Raw genomic sequence first — 18337 nt, forward strand, 5'->3', positions numbered from 1 at the left:
TATCACTTCAGATGTCTTGAGAGACTGTTGTTGCTGAACAGCCGCCCTCAAATGATATTTGCAGTCGGTCTCTAGAACATTACTATTCATTGGCCTCTCTATTGTCGGTACACAGAGAAAAAATGGCTCTTTTTTTCTATTTTTTTTTATTGATGAATGATTCATCTTTTAATATCTCATTTACTTGAAAAATATCAAAATAAAATGTGTTCCCTGCACAAAAAGACAAAAAGAAGACATTTCCATCTGTTACTGAACACAAGAAATTAGACCTTCCATGAATTCACTCTTCAAAATCATCATATTTTCTTTCTTTCTTTCTTTTTTCTAAGGAATTATTTAGAGCAACACAGCAATCTGCCCACATATCTGGCACTGACTCCAAAAAGGACTCAGGAGCTTATTATGAGTGGACTCCTTTAGAATAATTGATTGTATTTGACATGACATGGAAGGAAGCTTGGCCGATTGATACTCTGCAGCCGAGCCGTGATCAATCCAAATGAGAGACTGGTGGAGCTTTTATTTCTCTGCCAGAGTTTATTAGAAACAACTGAGCTTCTCTGGAGAAACTCTATTCCTCCAGAAACAGCTTGGACCTATTAGTATCTGGGAATGTAAATTAGTGTGATCCCTCACCTCATCATGCCTCAAAATATTCCCCATGCTCGAGTTTGACAGAGCATAATGAAACATTGAGTTAAATGCCTGGGCATCTTCCAAAACACTTTTGGGGTGGGCGGTTTAGGCAGGAGTTGTGATTATTTGTGAACATTAGTTCCTGTCTTTAAAAAAACACAAACATTTTTCACTGTGATATGACACACTGTACTGCTCTGACGGACTTATCAACCTTTAGAGACAACTGGGCATCATCTGGGTCAGAAGTTTGTGCGGACTTGGTGTGACGTGGGTTTCCTATTTAAGTTCTTATCCACCGTTTCTATACAATGTAGTCTTAAAGATTGATTTTCGGTGCAAGGTCTTTTTCTAAATGCTCGAACTACGTTTAATGGATCTGACCTTTGTCAGTTTTTTTTATTATTTTTTATTATAGAAATGTAATGAGAAGAGTTTCTGTGCAATGAAGTATCACAGACACTTTCTGAGTTGCCTATTAGCACTTCTGCATTTATATCCCACAATGCAACACCATGCTTGTGTTAGAATACAGCAGCACGCTTCCTGTGTTAGAGATCAGAAAAAAAAAAAGTTTTTTCCAAGCACCTGTTATCTTCTCACTTCTGTTTGCAATGTTAATGAAGCTGCGGACATGTGCTGAAACGCAAGAAAGTAAATGTCACGTGGTCCGTCCTGGGTGTGAGGGTAGTAAACAGCAGATGGTTCACTGGGCCTCTTTAGCGCTATGGATTTTATTTGCCTACCCACCTGAATGACCTGTGTTGAGCTGAACAGCTGATGCGGAGACAGAAAAAAAAAAAAACACAAAAGCAAGAGTTAACTTGTTTACTCCAGTTCCACTTACAAGGCCAAGGGAGTCGTTTGCCATGCACGGAGAAATTAGCTTGTTTATCAGCATTTGGATTTTTTAATTTTTATTTATTTTATCCTGCCTCATCGTCTCACTGACATTTTAGACGCACATGATCCATGACTGATTCCCAATCAAAGCCACAATAACAAAGTATTTGCTTCGTGTGCTTTGCATTGTTTTATAATTAAGTGTATGATGATTAGCACGGAGCCTGACGAGGGCGATAGCCTGTTATGTGCGCGCCTTCAAAATGGTAACCTTGAACGCTGTACATCTGTCCCATCAATTTGGACATGCTCCAAAGATGCACAGCACATTACCAGCGAGATGCTGCAAGCCCGTGTCCATACAGTAGGATATCGGATGTTTCAAGGTGATTCGCTGTGGCGTACTTGAGCACTTTTTTTATTTTTTTTATGACCATACATGGTGATGTTGCACGCTCAGACCACCTACTGTATTTTGGAGTTAAGTGGCAAACAGAGCTGAAGTCCTTGAAAGGTTATAAAAATCTTTAGCCATTCATTACTATAAGGAAGGAAGTGTGGAAAGTGATGGAATATAATGAAAACTAATACTCTTCCTAGTCAGTATGCTATCTGTAGATATGTTTAATATCCCATTACAGGCCCAGAAGTAACCACAGTTCTATACTGCCAAGAGACAAACATAATCCAGAGGGAAATTACCCATCAGGAAGGCAATACTGTTACTGAGATGCAATTACCAGGCCACTTGTGAGACTTTCAGCCCAGTATCCATGGGTGCATGTGTGTGTGTGTGAGGGTGGTCGATATGTGCATAACAGCTCTTATGTTTTGCAGAGTAAATTGGATTCTTTGCTGGAGAACAGTTAATTTAGAATATGTCCAAGATGCAAATGATTGATGTGACTATATCGTTACAACTGTAGGTTTGTGGTGCACGGAAGCCTAATGGAAAAGAAAAAAATATATTGCAGAGGGAGGGGAATAGCTTTCATCCTAAACTTATAGAGAATTTTCTGCCACGAACTCTGTGGGTTTCAGAGAGGAGGAATCATTCTGAAGGTGGTTGATTGTTTCGTATAATAATTTCCAAGCAAACATTAGCTAAATGAGTATGGGAAAAAAAAAGAGGTCTGCGCGTTCGGGTTCTGATTTTCTGCCGTCTTTACGTTATATTGTGGAGCTCCTGAGCTCATGCTTGTTACTAGTTAAAAAAAAAAAAAAAAAAAAAAAAAGACGGTGTGTCTCACAGAGGATTTAATGTCCCAATTTAGCACTGAATCGCATAGCTTACAAACAAAGAAAACAGCATGGATTGGAATTAACATCAGTGTAAACATTTGATAAGGATTTGCTTCAGGCAAATGCTATGCTTTATTATCGATACAAAAATAGACACTGGAGAAACAAGACTTGCTCCTGTGCGTGTGGTGCACTTGCCTGCTGCACCGTCACATCCTACAACTCATTCTCCCAGACTGAGTTGAGCATAATATTTGTGGCAAAGGCAAATGGCTTCCTGTTATCCCTGAGATAAATTTCTCAAGTTGGCGACGGTTCTATTGTACTACAAATTATCACCTTGAATGTGATAATTAATCACTTCTGCCTTCAATGAATAGCCCCCTAACCTTAAATGTAGTGGAGAAAGGAGAGGGAGAGTGCTGCCTGAGCCCATTTGCAGGGGAAGTGAATGTGCATTAGAAATAAAACTGCCTGCACAGAGTGTGAGCTTGGCATGCATAATAAATGTATGACAAAACAATACCCCAGGCACCCCAGTATTAATGATATGCAGTGAACTCATTATTAAAGTTCCAAAACAGCTCCTGGAGTAACACAGATGGAGTCAATTAAGCAATGAGCATACTTGCTTGCCTGCCGTTTCATCTTCTTTCTTTTATCTCTCGCATATTACTCCATGGATGTAATTAGCTGTATGTTTCTCCTCACAACATAATGTCCAGTAATAATAACAGTTATTTTCACTTGTAATTTCAAATAATGTACTGCTTAATAAATGTACCAAATTTGCTTGCACTGTGTCCTTGGATATTTCGCTCGCACTGCAAGAGGTGCTGAGGATAATACCGTACTAAGCTGCCTTCTTCTCTCTGCTGTTTGTGTTCCCAGAGACCTGATGCCTTCGACGCTGGAGGGGCAGATCACCATGGAGAAGACACCCAGCTATTTTGTGACTAACCATGCCCCAAAGCGCATCCACTCTATGGCCAGGGACATCAAGCTTATTATTGTGGTGCGTAATCCTGTCACTAGAGCCATTTCAGACTACACACAGACTTTGTCCAAGAAACCTGAGATCCCCACCTTTGAGGTTCTAGCTTTTAAGAACCGGACGCTGGGTCTTATAGATGCCTCATGGAGCGCGTTGCGTATCGGGATATACGCGCTCCACTTGGAGAGCTGGATGCAGTACTTCCCTCTCTCCCAAATGCACTTTGTGAGCGGGGAGCGGCTCATCGTGGATCCCGCAGGTGAGATGGCAAAAGTGCAGGACTTCTTGGGACTGAAGCGGATCGTCACGGACAAACACTTTTACTTCAATAAGACTAAAGGATTCCCGTGTCTAAAGAAGCCAGAGGACAGCAGCACTCCCAGATGCCTCGGCAAGTCTAAAGGGAGAACTCACCCCAAAATAGACACAGATGTGATTCGGCGGCTGCACAAGTTCTACAAACCCTTTAACATGATGTTCTACCAAATGACCGGCCAGAACTTTGAGTGGGAGCTGGAGGACGACAGAGAGTCTCGCGGCTCCCAGGACTAGCGGGCCGCGGGATGGCACGGCGCAGCCACACCACCAGCCTTCTCACACTAAAACTATACTACTGTCTCGCTTCGTCTTCAGAGAGAGTGCTTGAGCACGCCAATCAGTCATGGCTGTCTTTGCGGTGTCTGTATCCATTAGCAAGAGTTTACTGACATGCTTTTTCTCTCCCTTCAGTACTAATGTTGTTGATGATGGCAAATCATTATTGTATATACTAAACATAAAATATATTTATATTTGTGAAAAGGAGATGATTTATTCCTTTTGTTTTTAAAGCATAGAGTTGATCTAAAAATCATGTTGACTATGGCAATGCATGCGATGAGTTAAGTGTCCTTACCTCATGAGCCCTAAGGGTAAACTCTGCCTGTTTTCCTCCCTTTACTTTCCTGCAGTTTCTTGCCCTCACACCCACTCACCAGCATTCAGTACAAAAAGATATTCTATTTCAATGGCTACCGCCATGAAGTGCTTTGTATCATTTCTTTCAACACTGTCCTGCTGCTTTCGAAGACAGAGAAAAGAGTAAAATGATAGACATATAGTATAATAGTCTTTTGACATGTGCTCATCTTTTTAGTTTTCCATATTCTGAGTGGAGACAATCTTTTTTCTTTCTTTTTTTCAGTCTAAGTTTAACCAAAGTGTTAATTTCCTCAGTTTCAGTGTTCTGGTTGCTCTGCACTCATTAATTGCACACATATTCAGTAAGAGAGCTGATGTACAGTGGCCGTCATTCAATAATTGGATTGTTTCACTGCATAGTTGAACATTAGCATACTGATGACCATGCACTCAAATGTGGCACAGCATCACTGGTTTTTTGGCATAATTTGACAAGTGAATCCATGTACTACAAATACCAAGAGTCCGCTGTGCATCTTAATAATAAAAAAAAAAAGACAAAAAAAAAACTACTTCCTGTTACCAAAATATCAGTTAACTCTTACAGTGCTTGACTGTTTGCCTCGTGACCCCTCCTCTTGTCAAGGTAAACATGTGTTAAAGAGGGTGAAGAACGACTGAGCGGAGGTTTGTTCACAAACATCTGCTGCAATGCGGTCTTCTGTCGTTAGAGATTAATGGCGTGTTAAATAAACCGCTGCTGCTGGAACATTGTCAATGTCAGAGAGAATTTGCTGTCACGGAGAACTCAGAAAAAAAAAAAAAAGCTACATACATGCCCAGGTAAATTACCAAGCCATTACTGTATGTACTTAACTTGAATGAGATTATGTCTGCCAGGAAACTGTGCTGTAACCAGAGTTTTGCTACCAAACACTTGTGATCAGCAGGACTTAACTGGGCGGATGATTGTGATGAAAAGAACAGGGTTTTCTTTTTTTCTTTAATGCTGTGAAATGCTCCTTTACTCATGCAATGAAATAACAACCTGACCCGTCATCTTTTCTTTCCTTTTTATTTGCTTCATGCATAACTCGCTGTGCGTCTGTCTGTTGTCTCTGGACTTTTCATCAATTGAGACAATCAATACAGTCAATGAGTCAATAAATACAGTCTGCTACACATCACTGGTTGCTACAGCTATGATGCATTGCTCTGTTAATCCTCCCTGTGCTCCGGCCATGGATGGTTGGATTGGTTCACTCTCTGCAGACCTCTCTGTCACCCTGGGGAGGCCGGCACCAGCAGCTACTTACTCAGAGCAATTGATTCAATCAAAGTAAGCACTATACTGCCCTTTGTAGCACCAAGCCTGAACACTTACCTCCGAGTCTTACCATCCCAGAGTCACAACTTCCACTTTGAGGCTTTTTCTATACAGCCATCCCTTGGTGTTTTCTTGACAATCTCTCTGTCTCTCTGCACTTTTCCACGACTCTCCCTCTCATTCTTTCTCCCTCCACACACACACACACACGCTAACACATGTCATCCCCTGAGCTGGTGGGAAGCTTGTTTCGCAAAGGTGCCTTTCTCCGTATAAAGATCAACCCAACTGCAAGTAAGACATGCTAATCATACAGTTAAGAAAAAGCCTTTTATCATTATTTATTTATCCACAATTTTCCCCGAGCTTTAGAACATGCATAATCCACCCTCTCAAGCAGAAAGACCCTCACTGTGGAGATGCAAGAAAAGAAACACCACAGCAGGCACCCAGCAGCGGTATTAGGACAGATGAAGACTCTATTTTCCATCTATGAATATGCACATGTGTTGTCATTTGCATTTTCCAGGATCACACGCACGAGGGAATTCCCCCTCCAAAGTTAAAACTTGGATCCCACCTCTCATTAACAGAGATGTACGCTCACCTTTTCTTTTTTTTTTTAACTTTTTTAGCCTACCGCTTGCTTGTTTTAGGTGCAGGTGGAGTACCTGTGATAGATCCTGCGAGAGTTGCGACACATGAAAGACATGCTAAGCTGTCCTTTATGTGTTCCTCCCGGTGGGGGTCATGCTGTGTTGTTGCCGTTCATCAAGTATTTGCAGCAGCAAGCGAAGACGACTGATGACACAGTAAATGAGCGTTGCCCGCTCATCAAACTGACACTACTTTAAGTGTCGTCATTTGAAAATGCAGTGCGAACTCACTCTTTGTCGATCTTCACCATTTATTTGGCTGTGCTAAAACTGTAATTTATGGCATGAAAAGGCACCTGCGTGTACCTGGAAATGATTCGCACTTGTAGCTTTTGTATTTATTTATTTTTACTTGAAGGGCTATAATCTGTGTATGAGAGGTGCTTTTAAGTGATGTATTTCATTATTCTGTTACATGAGCTATAATTATATTCTGCGAAAGTGCTTAGGATGATGGAATGGTGCAGCAAAAAAGAAGAAAATAATAAAATAATAGTAATAGTAACTGTTCATCTGAACTACACCAGTGCGAACAGTTTTCACTCTGGAAGCCTGAGTGTTTGCACAAACCCTTAAAAAGTGGTGAAGTCTCCATCACTAGCAACTAATTGGTTTTTCACTTCATTTGAGTGAATGATTAACAGCTGTGTAAAGAGACACAATGGTGTCTTCAACTTCTACAACTAACTTTGCAACACCCTGCTCTCTAATGCAGACTCTAAATGACTTCAATTTATTGCCCACTGACATGGAAATCCCCAAAAAGAAAGGTGAGCCAGTGCAGTTTCAGCACAAGGTTTTGAATTCTGCAAAACAACAACAACAAGGGAGTTTGCTCATTGTTCACATACAGTAATGGTTTATGAACAGCTGTGAATCACTGCAAAACAAATATCCACAAAATGAAATAAGCTGAAAATGAGATGCAACTGTACAATCTCCCCACGCGCTCATCTATTTTCATCCATAATGAAATCATTCATTTAACCACACTGCAATTGTATCTGCATGGAAATGTTCCCAAGGTGGCTTAGTCACTCATTGAATTTGCTGCTACTCATGCACCAGAATCTTATTGATCAGCAAATTAGGGATTAAGCACAATCCCCTCCATGTTTAGTGCAGTCATCCTTTTTTTTTTCACTCGATTTTTCAATATGTCTGTCTTTAGGTGTGAGGAAGGGTGTCAGAAAATAAGGACAATGCATCCAGCGGTTGCCAAGGACAACCCACACACTGATGAGGGAGCATAATGAGATTCACAACCCAAACCATAAACGTCAGGCTCCCCTGTTACCTCAGCAAAAGTCCTCTCCTCCGCATCTGCTAAATTTTCCATGAATCTTAAATGTATTCAAGTCTTGTCCCGCTTTGTAGAATAAGTTAAAATTGGAGAAAATGTCTTCAATTACACATGGCTCCTATTTTCTCATATGACGCAAGTAATCATTTCATCTGATGCCTGGTTTCCTGAGTCAGGAACTTCCTCTTCTACCACCTCAGGAGAGGAAAAGTATCCTCTCATAAATCTTGACCTACAGCCCATTCTCTGCTCTGTGCTGTTGGGCTGATTTTCCATCTTTCTGAGACCTGACTCATCTAATACAAAGTCCTGAGAGATTTTTTTTGTCAAATTTATACCTAAAAAAATTATAATTTTTGTCTTGTTTACTATTAATTAGTTTACTAATTAATGAGATTACCATGTGTTCAGGTTGCAGGTATTGCAGGGATGTTTAAAGGCCCACTCGAACAAAGATGATTTCAAAAGCCCCCCAAAAATGTCACTCAGCGTAACTACACACACAGCTATCATCTAATCATCAATTAAACTGTAATCACTGAAAGATAAACATGTTGATAATGTAGACCAATAAATTAGGCATACATAATTAATGTATGTTTAATGAAATCGGCAGAAAATCATATTGGCTCCTCAAACTGTGCTATAATAATGTGCAATAATCCAGTTGCAACTGAATTATATTAATAACCCACTAGTTTCCTCCCTGCAACCTCCTCTTATTAATTCTTATGACACCAACAGCTCTGTCTAATTTACAGAAACATACACACACACACATATACACACACACTCAGGGGGTGTTCATGGCTGGTTAAAGCTGCCACTTTCCTTCTTGAGTATCCAGACCACATCTGGTTTCCATTTGTATCAGCAGAGGTGTGAGGAGTCACATATGCACGAGTCACAAGTCTCAACCTTCAAGTCTCAAGCAAATTACTGAGGTGAGAGTCAAGCCAAATGACAAAGTCAAAGACAAGTCAAGTCTTTGCTCAAAAGCTTTATTTGCAATATTAATGAAAAGCCTAATATTTGTCATTTAGTGGTGATCATTAATGTGTCAACGTGCAAAGTCAGAAGGCAGCATGTGAAACAAATGGTCCCAATTTATCACAACGTCCTCCTGCTGTGCTGCGGTAAGTGTTTCCTGTTGCTATAGTGTTTCTGTCTTACAGGTAGCCTTTTTGCTACATTTCATTTATTTTCTATATTCGTCATTACATCGGCTGTGATTACCCACAATACATTTCCACTTACTCTCGAGCTGCTCAAGCACTCAGCTCTCCCCTTTAAGAGAATCCGACAGTATTTTACACATTCAAATGAGCTACTTCCTGTAGGTTAGGAGTTAGCAATGGCTCCCGCTCTCCCTCACACTCCCCCTCTTTAGCTCAGTTTAGCAATTAATCTGCCTCCCTAAGCGATAATTGTAAATGTAATAAATGTAGTTAATTTAGTGTAATCAAGGAAGCTCAGTCTGGCTCCGAACGTTAGAAACCCAACTGTTAGCTGCTCTATATAGTGCCCACAGGTAGGCTAACATCTTGGACTTGGTGCTAAATAAAGTTGGCTTGAGAATAAAGTAAATAAATCCTATCACATGAATTGTGTGGTTGGCTTTACTTGGCCTAACCCTGACATGAGGTTTCTTGGTAACACAAATGATACACTTAAATGGATGTTGGGTTGGTTATATCACTCATGTTTGAGCTGTAGAGAGCTGTTAACCTTACCATCATGATCCTTGAATCCAAATTGTATAGGTTTTGAATTAGGTTCCTTCAAGATGGACACCTCTGCTGGTCTGTTTTATATTACATTTACTGTAAACACAACTAAAAGAAAAAAGTCAAATCTTTTTGAGTGATCTGCATCCTATATTGCTGATATGCAAAATGTAAAACATATAAATACATTGATAGATTTTATTTTATTTTTCTGCAGCATACATTTAATGTTCAATAGTTACATTTTGTTAAAATCATGTACATGACCAGAGGGGGAAATGTATGTATTGATATTACTAAAATATTTAGAAATTATCAGGGTTTCACTTGATTTACCTTAGGCTACTATAGATCTAACTACCATCATATCATGGTCAACAGAAACCACAAGTCTGATATTTATGACGATGATGGAAAATAATAATGAGATGGACTATACTGACAGGAAAGTGGAAATTATCACGTAATGTTAATTATTGCTCCTGTACGTTAGTTTTGGCCTCAAAGGAATATCTTTGTCCCTCCAGAAAAAGTTGACAGTTCAGCCTGTCCTCTGAAGGAACCTTGAGGTAATTGATACCTTCACACGTAGCTGCATGTGACTTGAACAACAGCATAACAAAATCGTTCAACTAAAACCCCCCCACCCCCCACTCCGTAGGGAAAATCAAACGTCTCTACTTATCCAGCCTCTTGGTACTTAATTCTAGTCTTCTAAGGCCGATGACCTGCAGGTGTGTGATCCTCCCCGACAGTTAACAAGCCACACCTGGTCTGTATCTACTTGGCACCAAGTGCGATACATTAACTATCAAGGAATAGGATCAAAAGGAGGATCAAAAACCTGGAGGACACCAGCCCTCGAGGAGCTGAATTGAGTAGTCTAGGCTTCAGGCCAAAACAGGGACTCGTCAAGAAGCTCAGCACTCTACTGGCAGGAGAGCTCTTCTAAGGTGGTCTTCTGTCTTCTTCAATTGAGGGCCTTTGTACTGCACAGTAGAAACAACAGAGTCTTGTCTTTCAAGGTCTTTAGGAAATACAACGGCACTGCTGAAACACAAACTCTGGCGAGCTTGAAGGTTTGGCACCACATAGCCATGCAAAATTGTGTGTATTCCTCATTGTGAACATTTGAGTCTGTTTCGGACAGGATTAGTTCCCCAAATAAATGGTTAATTTTGTAGGACACTGAAATGACTGTCATGCAAAATAGTCAATAATACATTTTCAAATGATACAATTGAGAATATTAATACCTCATTTAACCGTTTACTTTTTTGATTCTGTTAATGATGAGCCCTCAGCAGGCAGTTTGAGGAGGCCTGAGGCATATACGTCATGGTTGGATCCAGTTAGATTCTTATCCAGAAGCCAAACCGTAGTGTTAATGAACAGAGACTTCACAGTTGGCTGAAGGACAGCGATGTATTTATGAGCTGTGGTGTTGAAAATCCCAGCTAGAAGGTCAAACAAGCAAACATCACTGTCATCAAATAGCCAAGTTTGATACTTGTGTTTAAAAACAGCCAAGATACTGAATTAACAGTGTCATTCAAGTCTTCGTAAACAGAGTGACAAAGATTAGTGATATGAACCTTTCCTAAGAGGATGATGATTGAAGTTTTTCTGATGTATGAACATCAGCAGCTTCAGTCTGTGAGGAGGAAATTGGGACATTTCTTCTAAGAAACTGGGATCGGTTGTTAGGCTCTGAGAAAAAAGGGGAACATTTGCATAACTCATGTCATTCAAAGTTCTAAAAAGAAACAAAACAAATCCTCAAATGAACTAGATGTAATATTAGTTTTTAGGGTTTCAGACATGTGATTCCGCCAGAGACAGAAGCGGGGAACAAAAAGTTTAAAATCTTGGTCGCACTTGCGGCGTCACCCAATGTAATCCCAATGTGAGCGGGGCCAATGGGGCTTTCAACAATACTGTTGTGTGTCACTGTGCAGCATCACTGACTTTCCTCCAGCTTTTTCTCAAGGCTCATTCACGTTAAAGAACACACATATCATAATAAACCACCCAGCATCAAGCTTAGAGCTACATCACCCCCTACCAGACTGGAGTGTGGTACATTGGGTTACTATTGTTGTCTTTTCTGCGGTCGTAACTCGATGAAGACTTTGATCGTGCACGCAATCAGTGCACGAAGAGCAGCAGAGGAGGGAGGGACAGAGACAGCAGCTTGATTGACACATCACGATCCAATTGACACTAACATTGCATTCACGTTAATTGGATGCTGTTTTCACAGAATTGTCCGTCCCACAGGTGACTGACTTTTTACATTTTTGTGAAAAAGCAAATTGCCAAAAAAACAATGCAAATTGGTTGCAATCGGAGGTGTGAAGAACAGTTTTGTAAAAAATGCTCCAGAATAGGATCTCCAACTATACCTTTAAATAAGAAAACAGTCTGTATATGGGGGGGAAAAAAAGTAGTAGTAGAATCTTCTGTCTTTAAAGAGTTGCATTGATGGGTGCAGTCATGCATTCAGTTGATTTTAACGTAACAAAAACAGAACATTTCTGGGGAACTCTGATCTAAAACAAACAAATGAAACTGAACTGTAAAAGCAGTGTTGCAAATCCACCGTGGGATTTGAAACCTCTTTGACCTTTTCTTCCGTTTTCAACTTTTCTGTTTTGAACCGTGTCAAAATGAAGTCCCCTTTTCTGTCTTTTAAAAGCTGTTTATTATGATCGCTCACTATGTTTCCCTCCTCTCTGCTCGCTCCCATCTCAAAGCGTCGCCACAGCTCAGCTGCTGCTCTGCCTCACTGTCTGCACCGTGTTACATCATTTACATAAATACACACAAGGAGATGAGATGCAGCAGCCATGGAAGACACTAGACTACATCGCTGATCCCTGTATGCATCCACGAGAACTACACTATAACTCACGCTATTACATAAGAATATTTACAAATGAAGCGGTGGCAATTTACTCAATTTAAATAACCTAAATTTAAGTGATTGGTTGAATGGACATACAACATAATTGTGCAAGTAAGCAGGTAAAAAGCTCACATAATTTAAATATGAGTGAATACTAGTGGATAATAATAAAAATGTACTGAATGTGATAATCTAATCACAGCCTGCCGACAAATGCCAGTTGTACCAACAAACATTCAGTTGAAGTCATAAGGGATGTTTTTCTTCAACATTTAAGTTTGGAGAGCTGTTTCTGGTTTTGCTCAGAAATAAAATCCTGCTGGAGAAACACTCAATCTTATTATTATTATTTCTTTCTTTTTTTTAAGTATATTTTTTGGGCTTTTTCACCTTTTACAGTAAATAGAAATCACAGATGACAGAGAGACAGGAAATGGGGAGGCAGAGAGGGGGAATGACATGCAGGAAAGGGCCGCTTGATGCGGGATTCAAACCGGGGCTGCCTGCAGTAAGACACTGTAAGACATGGGGCGGCTGCTCTACCAACTGAGCAAAACACTACCCCACTCAATCTTATTTTATTAATGTTTTTTTTTTTTTTACTGAATACTTCATTTAATTTTCTTTTTTTCCCTTTTGCATTTCTGTTAAACATTTAGTTTAGCTTCATAATCTTACGAAGACTGTGCAGCACATCCCAGCTACAGTACAGGCCGCTGTTGATATGAAATTTCATTTCTGTTGCAGATTCAGTTTGACTGGTTAACTTTGAAGTGCTGTTCAAATGAAGAATTGATACATGAATCAACCCATCTCTAGAGTCTGCTCTAAGTACTGTCTGACTCCCTGCCAATTAATAACCCAGCACACTTTTCTGCAGAGACATATTTCATGTGTATGAATCACCTCTGAAATTACTGCAGGGACCTAATAGTTTAGCTCTTCAGGACTGCACAAACAAGCTGGTGTGAGACAAACCTTGAGTCAAATATCAAAGGCTTCCTCCAGGACCGTCTTTTACAATTTGTGACATTTAGATTTTTTAAAATACACATTTTTCTTTAATTCGCTGCATGCCACTTCAAAGATAAGGGAAATTACCGGCAATATAACTCCAGCCTTAACAGTTCTTTTATTTTCTGTGACCTCCAACAGTTGAGGATCACTCAGCGTGGGCCATCTGGTCAAGGGCTTCACCAACAGATGCATTATTTTTCAAATCAATACCTCCAACATCCCAGACAGTGCTGCTCTGAAAGAAGACTAATTTCCTTATCAATCCATGCAGGTAATGATCTCATTAATTTACTGTTGATTCATTTTCAGCTGAGTGGATATTAACCTTTTGCCAGTAATCATTAATTTTCTGTGGGAGAGGTGTGGTATGTTGTGATTGGAGCCACATAAACAAAACAATTAACATTCGGGGTCTTTCATGATGTCCAGCAGACTTCTTACACTCAGATGATCGATTAATTGATCCTCCACCAGCCACCAGAACTGCTCTAATCTCTCACCTCATGCTGGGTGTGTTTTTGCTCCGGACGTGACAAGGGGGATTATTTGTGTTGTTTTGTGTAGTCATGCATGTATTTTGAGGACAATTATCATGCTCTGAATACTCATAGCTTCGCAACAGGCGATTAGGGAGCACTGTGCAGCACCTGGTCACTGCTCCACACTTTACCTCTGAACTCTAAAGGTCAGTATTACTGATGATTTAAAAGTTGGAATTGGACAATGGCAACCTCTAGGCCTAGGGCTAATGCAACCAACATTTGTGTACCAATAAAGCTGCGTTCACACCGGACCTTTCATTTTTGTCGCTGTTGCTCGTATCGCTCCAAAAAAAAAAAAGCTCTGTCGCTCAGCTGCATTCGCTCGTCAATTTGTCACAGACTCACATTTTCGCTTTGATGGCGTCATGCCCACTGCCATGTGTTTCTGTTTACACCGGCACCACCGGGATTACGGCAGCCAATCAGCGATGAGCAACTGACGGCCGGAGAGTTGGGATTTCTCATCCCGATCGAGCCCCAGCGATTTTTCGCCTGAGCGATTAAACGCTCAATTGCACGTTTGCATTGATTTAACATGTAAACTCGTCGCCAGCAAGAAAAACAAAAGGTCTGGTGTGAACACAGCTTAACTGCAGTTCCTAGAATGGCCACTTGAGGTTGACACCAAAAGCAAATCAATTACCATAGTTAGAATCTCCCAATTTACATAAAAAATAATCACATTCAATAGCTAATGTTAGAACAACTGTACAGGGGTGATTTAAAAAAAAAAAAAAAAATGTTCATTGAAATGTATCAGTACTTCAAGTTCTACGTGATTGAGGGTGTGGTCTCTTTAATGACGGGTGGGTCACGAGTCGACATGGACCAGAGTCTCAGCTCCACCCATGTCCAACCTCTTTGCCCATTTTTGGATTAGTAAATTACTGCCAAAATCAAGACCGTGGAGCAGTCCAGTCTGAGCTTCAAAACCACTTCTGGGTGAATTCATGGGGGCTACATCCCTCTATGATTTGTACAGTCTACTGGCTTCATCTGGTTTAATGGTAATTCTTTCTTATTTCTAATTACACTCATAGGGAACAGCTAGTATTTAGCTCCTGAGAAAAACAACTTCTTCCATATGCTGGGAGAAGTTTTAAATGTTGCAGGTTTCTTTTCTTTTTTCTGAGGACTAACAGATCGATCACACATAAAGCTCCCTCTTTAAGTCCCACAACAAAGTTTGTGTTTATCTAAAAAGTTGACACCCGCTCTCTTTTTAGTTTTTTTTATGTCGGGCTTTTGCAACTCTGCCCAGTAATCCACTAAAGACTCTTTTACTCCTGAAATTGCATTCAAGTTCTGCCAAGCTGATGTTCACCGTCATCACATCTGTGTCTGCACTTTTTTGGCTTGTACATGTAAGTGATTTTTAAAGTGATGGTAATTGCAGTTGCCAAAGTCACTAAAAAGGACTTTCCTGAAAACGTCTCCTCTGTCCACATCTCTCCCCGACAAGTCAGTTTGCTAAGAAGAACTCAAATCTTTATTATTGAGTGAGCACAAGCTCACACTGTGTGTACTCTGCTCATAACTCAACCTGCATTTGATCTTTGGATAATACATATAACACTGGGAAATTACAGGTACTATATTTTTTTGTTTTGTTTAATGGGATTCAACACCAGAATATGACACTTATTCATTTTTACTGACTCCTTTGAAAGGCAGCTACAGCAGGAGTCCAGTAAATCCTCCACCAAACAAAGAGTTTTACAGAAACAAGACAAGTAGAAAGGAATAGCGCATAAAGTGGATGTGCTCGGAATGGTTATAGCCTGATGTGGTGCAGAAAGCCTTGGTGAGGGCAACATACAGGTTGCATGTAGAAGAAAAAGTTACCATTGAAAAAAAAAATCATTATTCACTGTCACTTTGGAGCATAAAACTGTGAAATAAAAAATACTGTGACTCAGTTTAAACCAAAATATAAAGGAATCTGATGACAGCATTTCAGTGGAGGATGAATACTTCTGCGTAGGTGGAAGAAAGAAGTGAATGCATTGCTTTACAACAAGACTAAAGGGAGCCAGAGAGTTTCACACTTCAGGGACTTAGCACCCAGTGGCCCATTGTCTGGCACTAATAAAAGGATTTTGTGTGGGAAAAAGTGTTGAAAAACACTTAAAGTATACAGTATATATATATTTTTTTAATCATTATTTTTTGGAATGAAAAAAAATAAAGGAATGAAATATTACTGAAAATTAAGAGCAGAAACGGTACATCAGAAAAAATGTTGAGTTTGGGTTCATGTAAATACACCATCATTGTGCCATATAATAATGTATAAAAGTTAAGCAAATGTATGGATCATGATATGTTTATTTAGTGTATAATATTCAAAATACATTCCATAAATACTAAAGCAGATGGATAGATCGAGTGAGACAATGGTGGTAGGTTCAACTTTCAATCTAACCTCAGCCAGCAATGGACAAGAGAAGCCGACAGCTGCATCTTTTCATCATGCTTGATTCTCCATTCTTCCATCTGTTCACGACAACGGTTTACATTTCCTATCAGCATAAATTTTGCTGCTAAAATGTTACTAAATGATATACTACCCACTCCCGCACCAGTTCTACCTCTGTCAGCCTGGAGATAAAGTTTGAGCAAGTACACTTGACCCGACATGTGGCAGGCATAAATCTTAGGACGACGAAAAGCATCACGGGGCTGAATGCAAATAAGTCCAGAATCGTGATTTTTTTTTTTTTTTTTTTGGCCCGTCTGACATGCAGTATTTCTCAAACCAGAAGTTGCAGTGATGACCTCAAGCTAAATTTATTCCCACTTTTAACTTAAGACTTGTTACACCCTGCATAATTTAAAGTGTTAGCGCTTTTGTTCAATTAAGATTTATTATTCCACACTCTGGTTGAAAATGAAGTTAAGCAGAGGTCATCCAAATCACCTGACATGACCTTAAATGGCAAGGCTAAAGAAAAAAAAAGTAATAACATATCCATAGTCTGATCATAGTTTCACACATCTCATAGCACCATGACTTCTCTACTAGATGTTCTATGTTGCTTGAAACTGCAATACACACCAGGTTGGTGTTTTGTTTGTCCTGTCTGGGCTCCTGTAGCAAAAACAGACAGTCCCTGGGCAGATGCAGTATGAAGGGCTCATTCTAAGCTATTGAAAACACAATGACTCACAATGTCAGGTGATTATTATAGACTTATGTAAGCATAATTATCATTAATACTTAATTCAATTTCTGCTAATAGTCTCCCCCTCTAATTCCTATACACTGGTTCTCTAACTTTAACTTTTCCCAAACTTTCCCCTAACCCTCATCCATAACACCTGCTTCAAACCTTAAGAAAAGTCCCTTGTAGTCCTAAGTACCTGTCAAGAAGACCCTTTTACTGAAGAAAAATATGAGTTTGAAAGTCTGAGGCTCAAATTGGCTCCTGCAAACACAAAAGCACAAGAACACACACAGGAAAAACCTCTACTGCCTACAGTGATGTACGCAACGTTACCCGACCACAGTTATTTTAGTGTCTGGAGGATATTTTTGCTGCTGGCGTTTACCTCTTTTTGTTCGTATATTCTACCTCCATCAGCTCTTTAAACAGCAGCCCTCCTTTGCCTAATTTCTTTGTTTTTCTGGAGCCTCTGCTGTGTGAAATGCACTTTAAATAAAAATTTGATTTGTTTTTCATTTGAATGATATGGAGCAAGGAATGGTGCTGATTTAATCTTTTATTGGGTGGCAACATGTCAATATGTTTGTTCACTGGACTGAGTCTGCTGCAACCACTGCATCCTGATGCTGACAATGCATAAATGATGTAGGACTCAAAGTCGTGGCAGGTTTTTGCCTCAAGCAATCCAACTCCTAAGCAAAAACCAGTGCAGACCAGTGCTAAAGTGAAAAATACAGATAGTGCATGGAAACATCTCTTACAGATAACATCTCTTACAGATAATTAGGGCTTGGCAACATTCTTAGCAACAAGCAGTCCACTGCAGCGCAGAACAACATGTTAAGTGAGTGACAATGAGCAACAATAAAGGAAGAACAAATGATGAAGGGAAAAAAAACTTGTATAAATGCAGGACATATGAAGACAACAACTTCAAAACATTGAACAGTCTGCGCCTCGATGCATTCTGTTGGGAATAAGGTTTCTGCAGCTTTAGTGTAATGAACCTTCTTGGGATTACACAGCAGCATGCAGGTATTCCCAGTTTGCTGTCCATGTTGTCAAACAACAA

At 39.9% G+C, this 18337-nt stretch overlaps 1 protein-coding gene across 1 annotated transcript in view; it reads left to right on the forward strand.

Moving 5' to 3' along the window:
• Positions 1-4426, forward strand: part of hs3st4 (heparan sulfate (glucosamine) 3-O-sulfotransferase 4) — a 76604-nt gene extending 72178 nt beyond the window's left edge. Inside the window, exon 2 of the mRNA XM_083977235.1 lies at positions 3616-4426. Within this exon, the coding sequence (XP_083833361.1) occupies positions 3616-4270 (655 nt within the window). The 3' untranslated portion in view covers positions 4271-4426. The remainder of the gene's footprint in view (positions 1-3615) is intronic.
• The last annotated feature ends 13911 nt before the right edge of the window (positions 4427-18337 follow it).

The sequence above is a fragment of the Trachurus trachurus genome (genome assembly GCF_905171665.1).
Source record: "Trachurus trachurus genome assembly, chromosome: 8".
Classification (NCBI taxonomy): domain Eukaryota; kingdom Metazoa; phylum Chordata; class Actinopteri; order Carangiformes; family Carangidae; genus Trachurus; species Trachurus trachurus.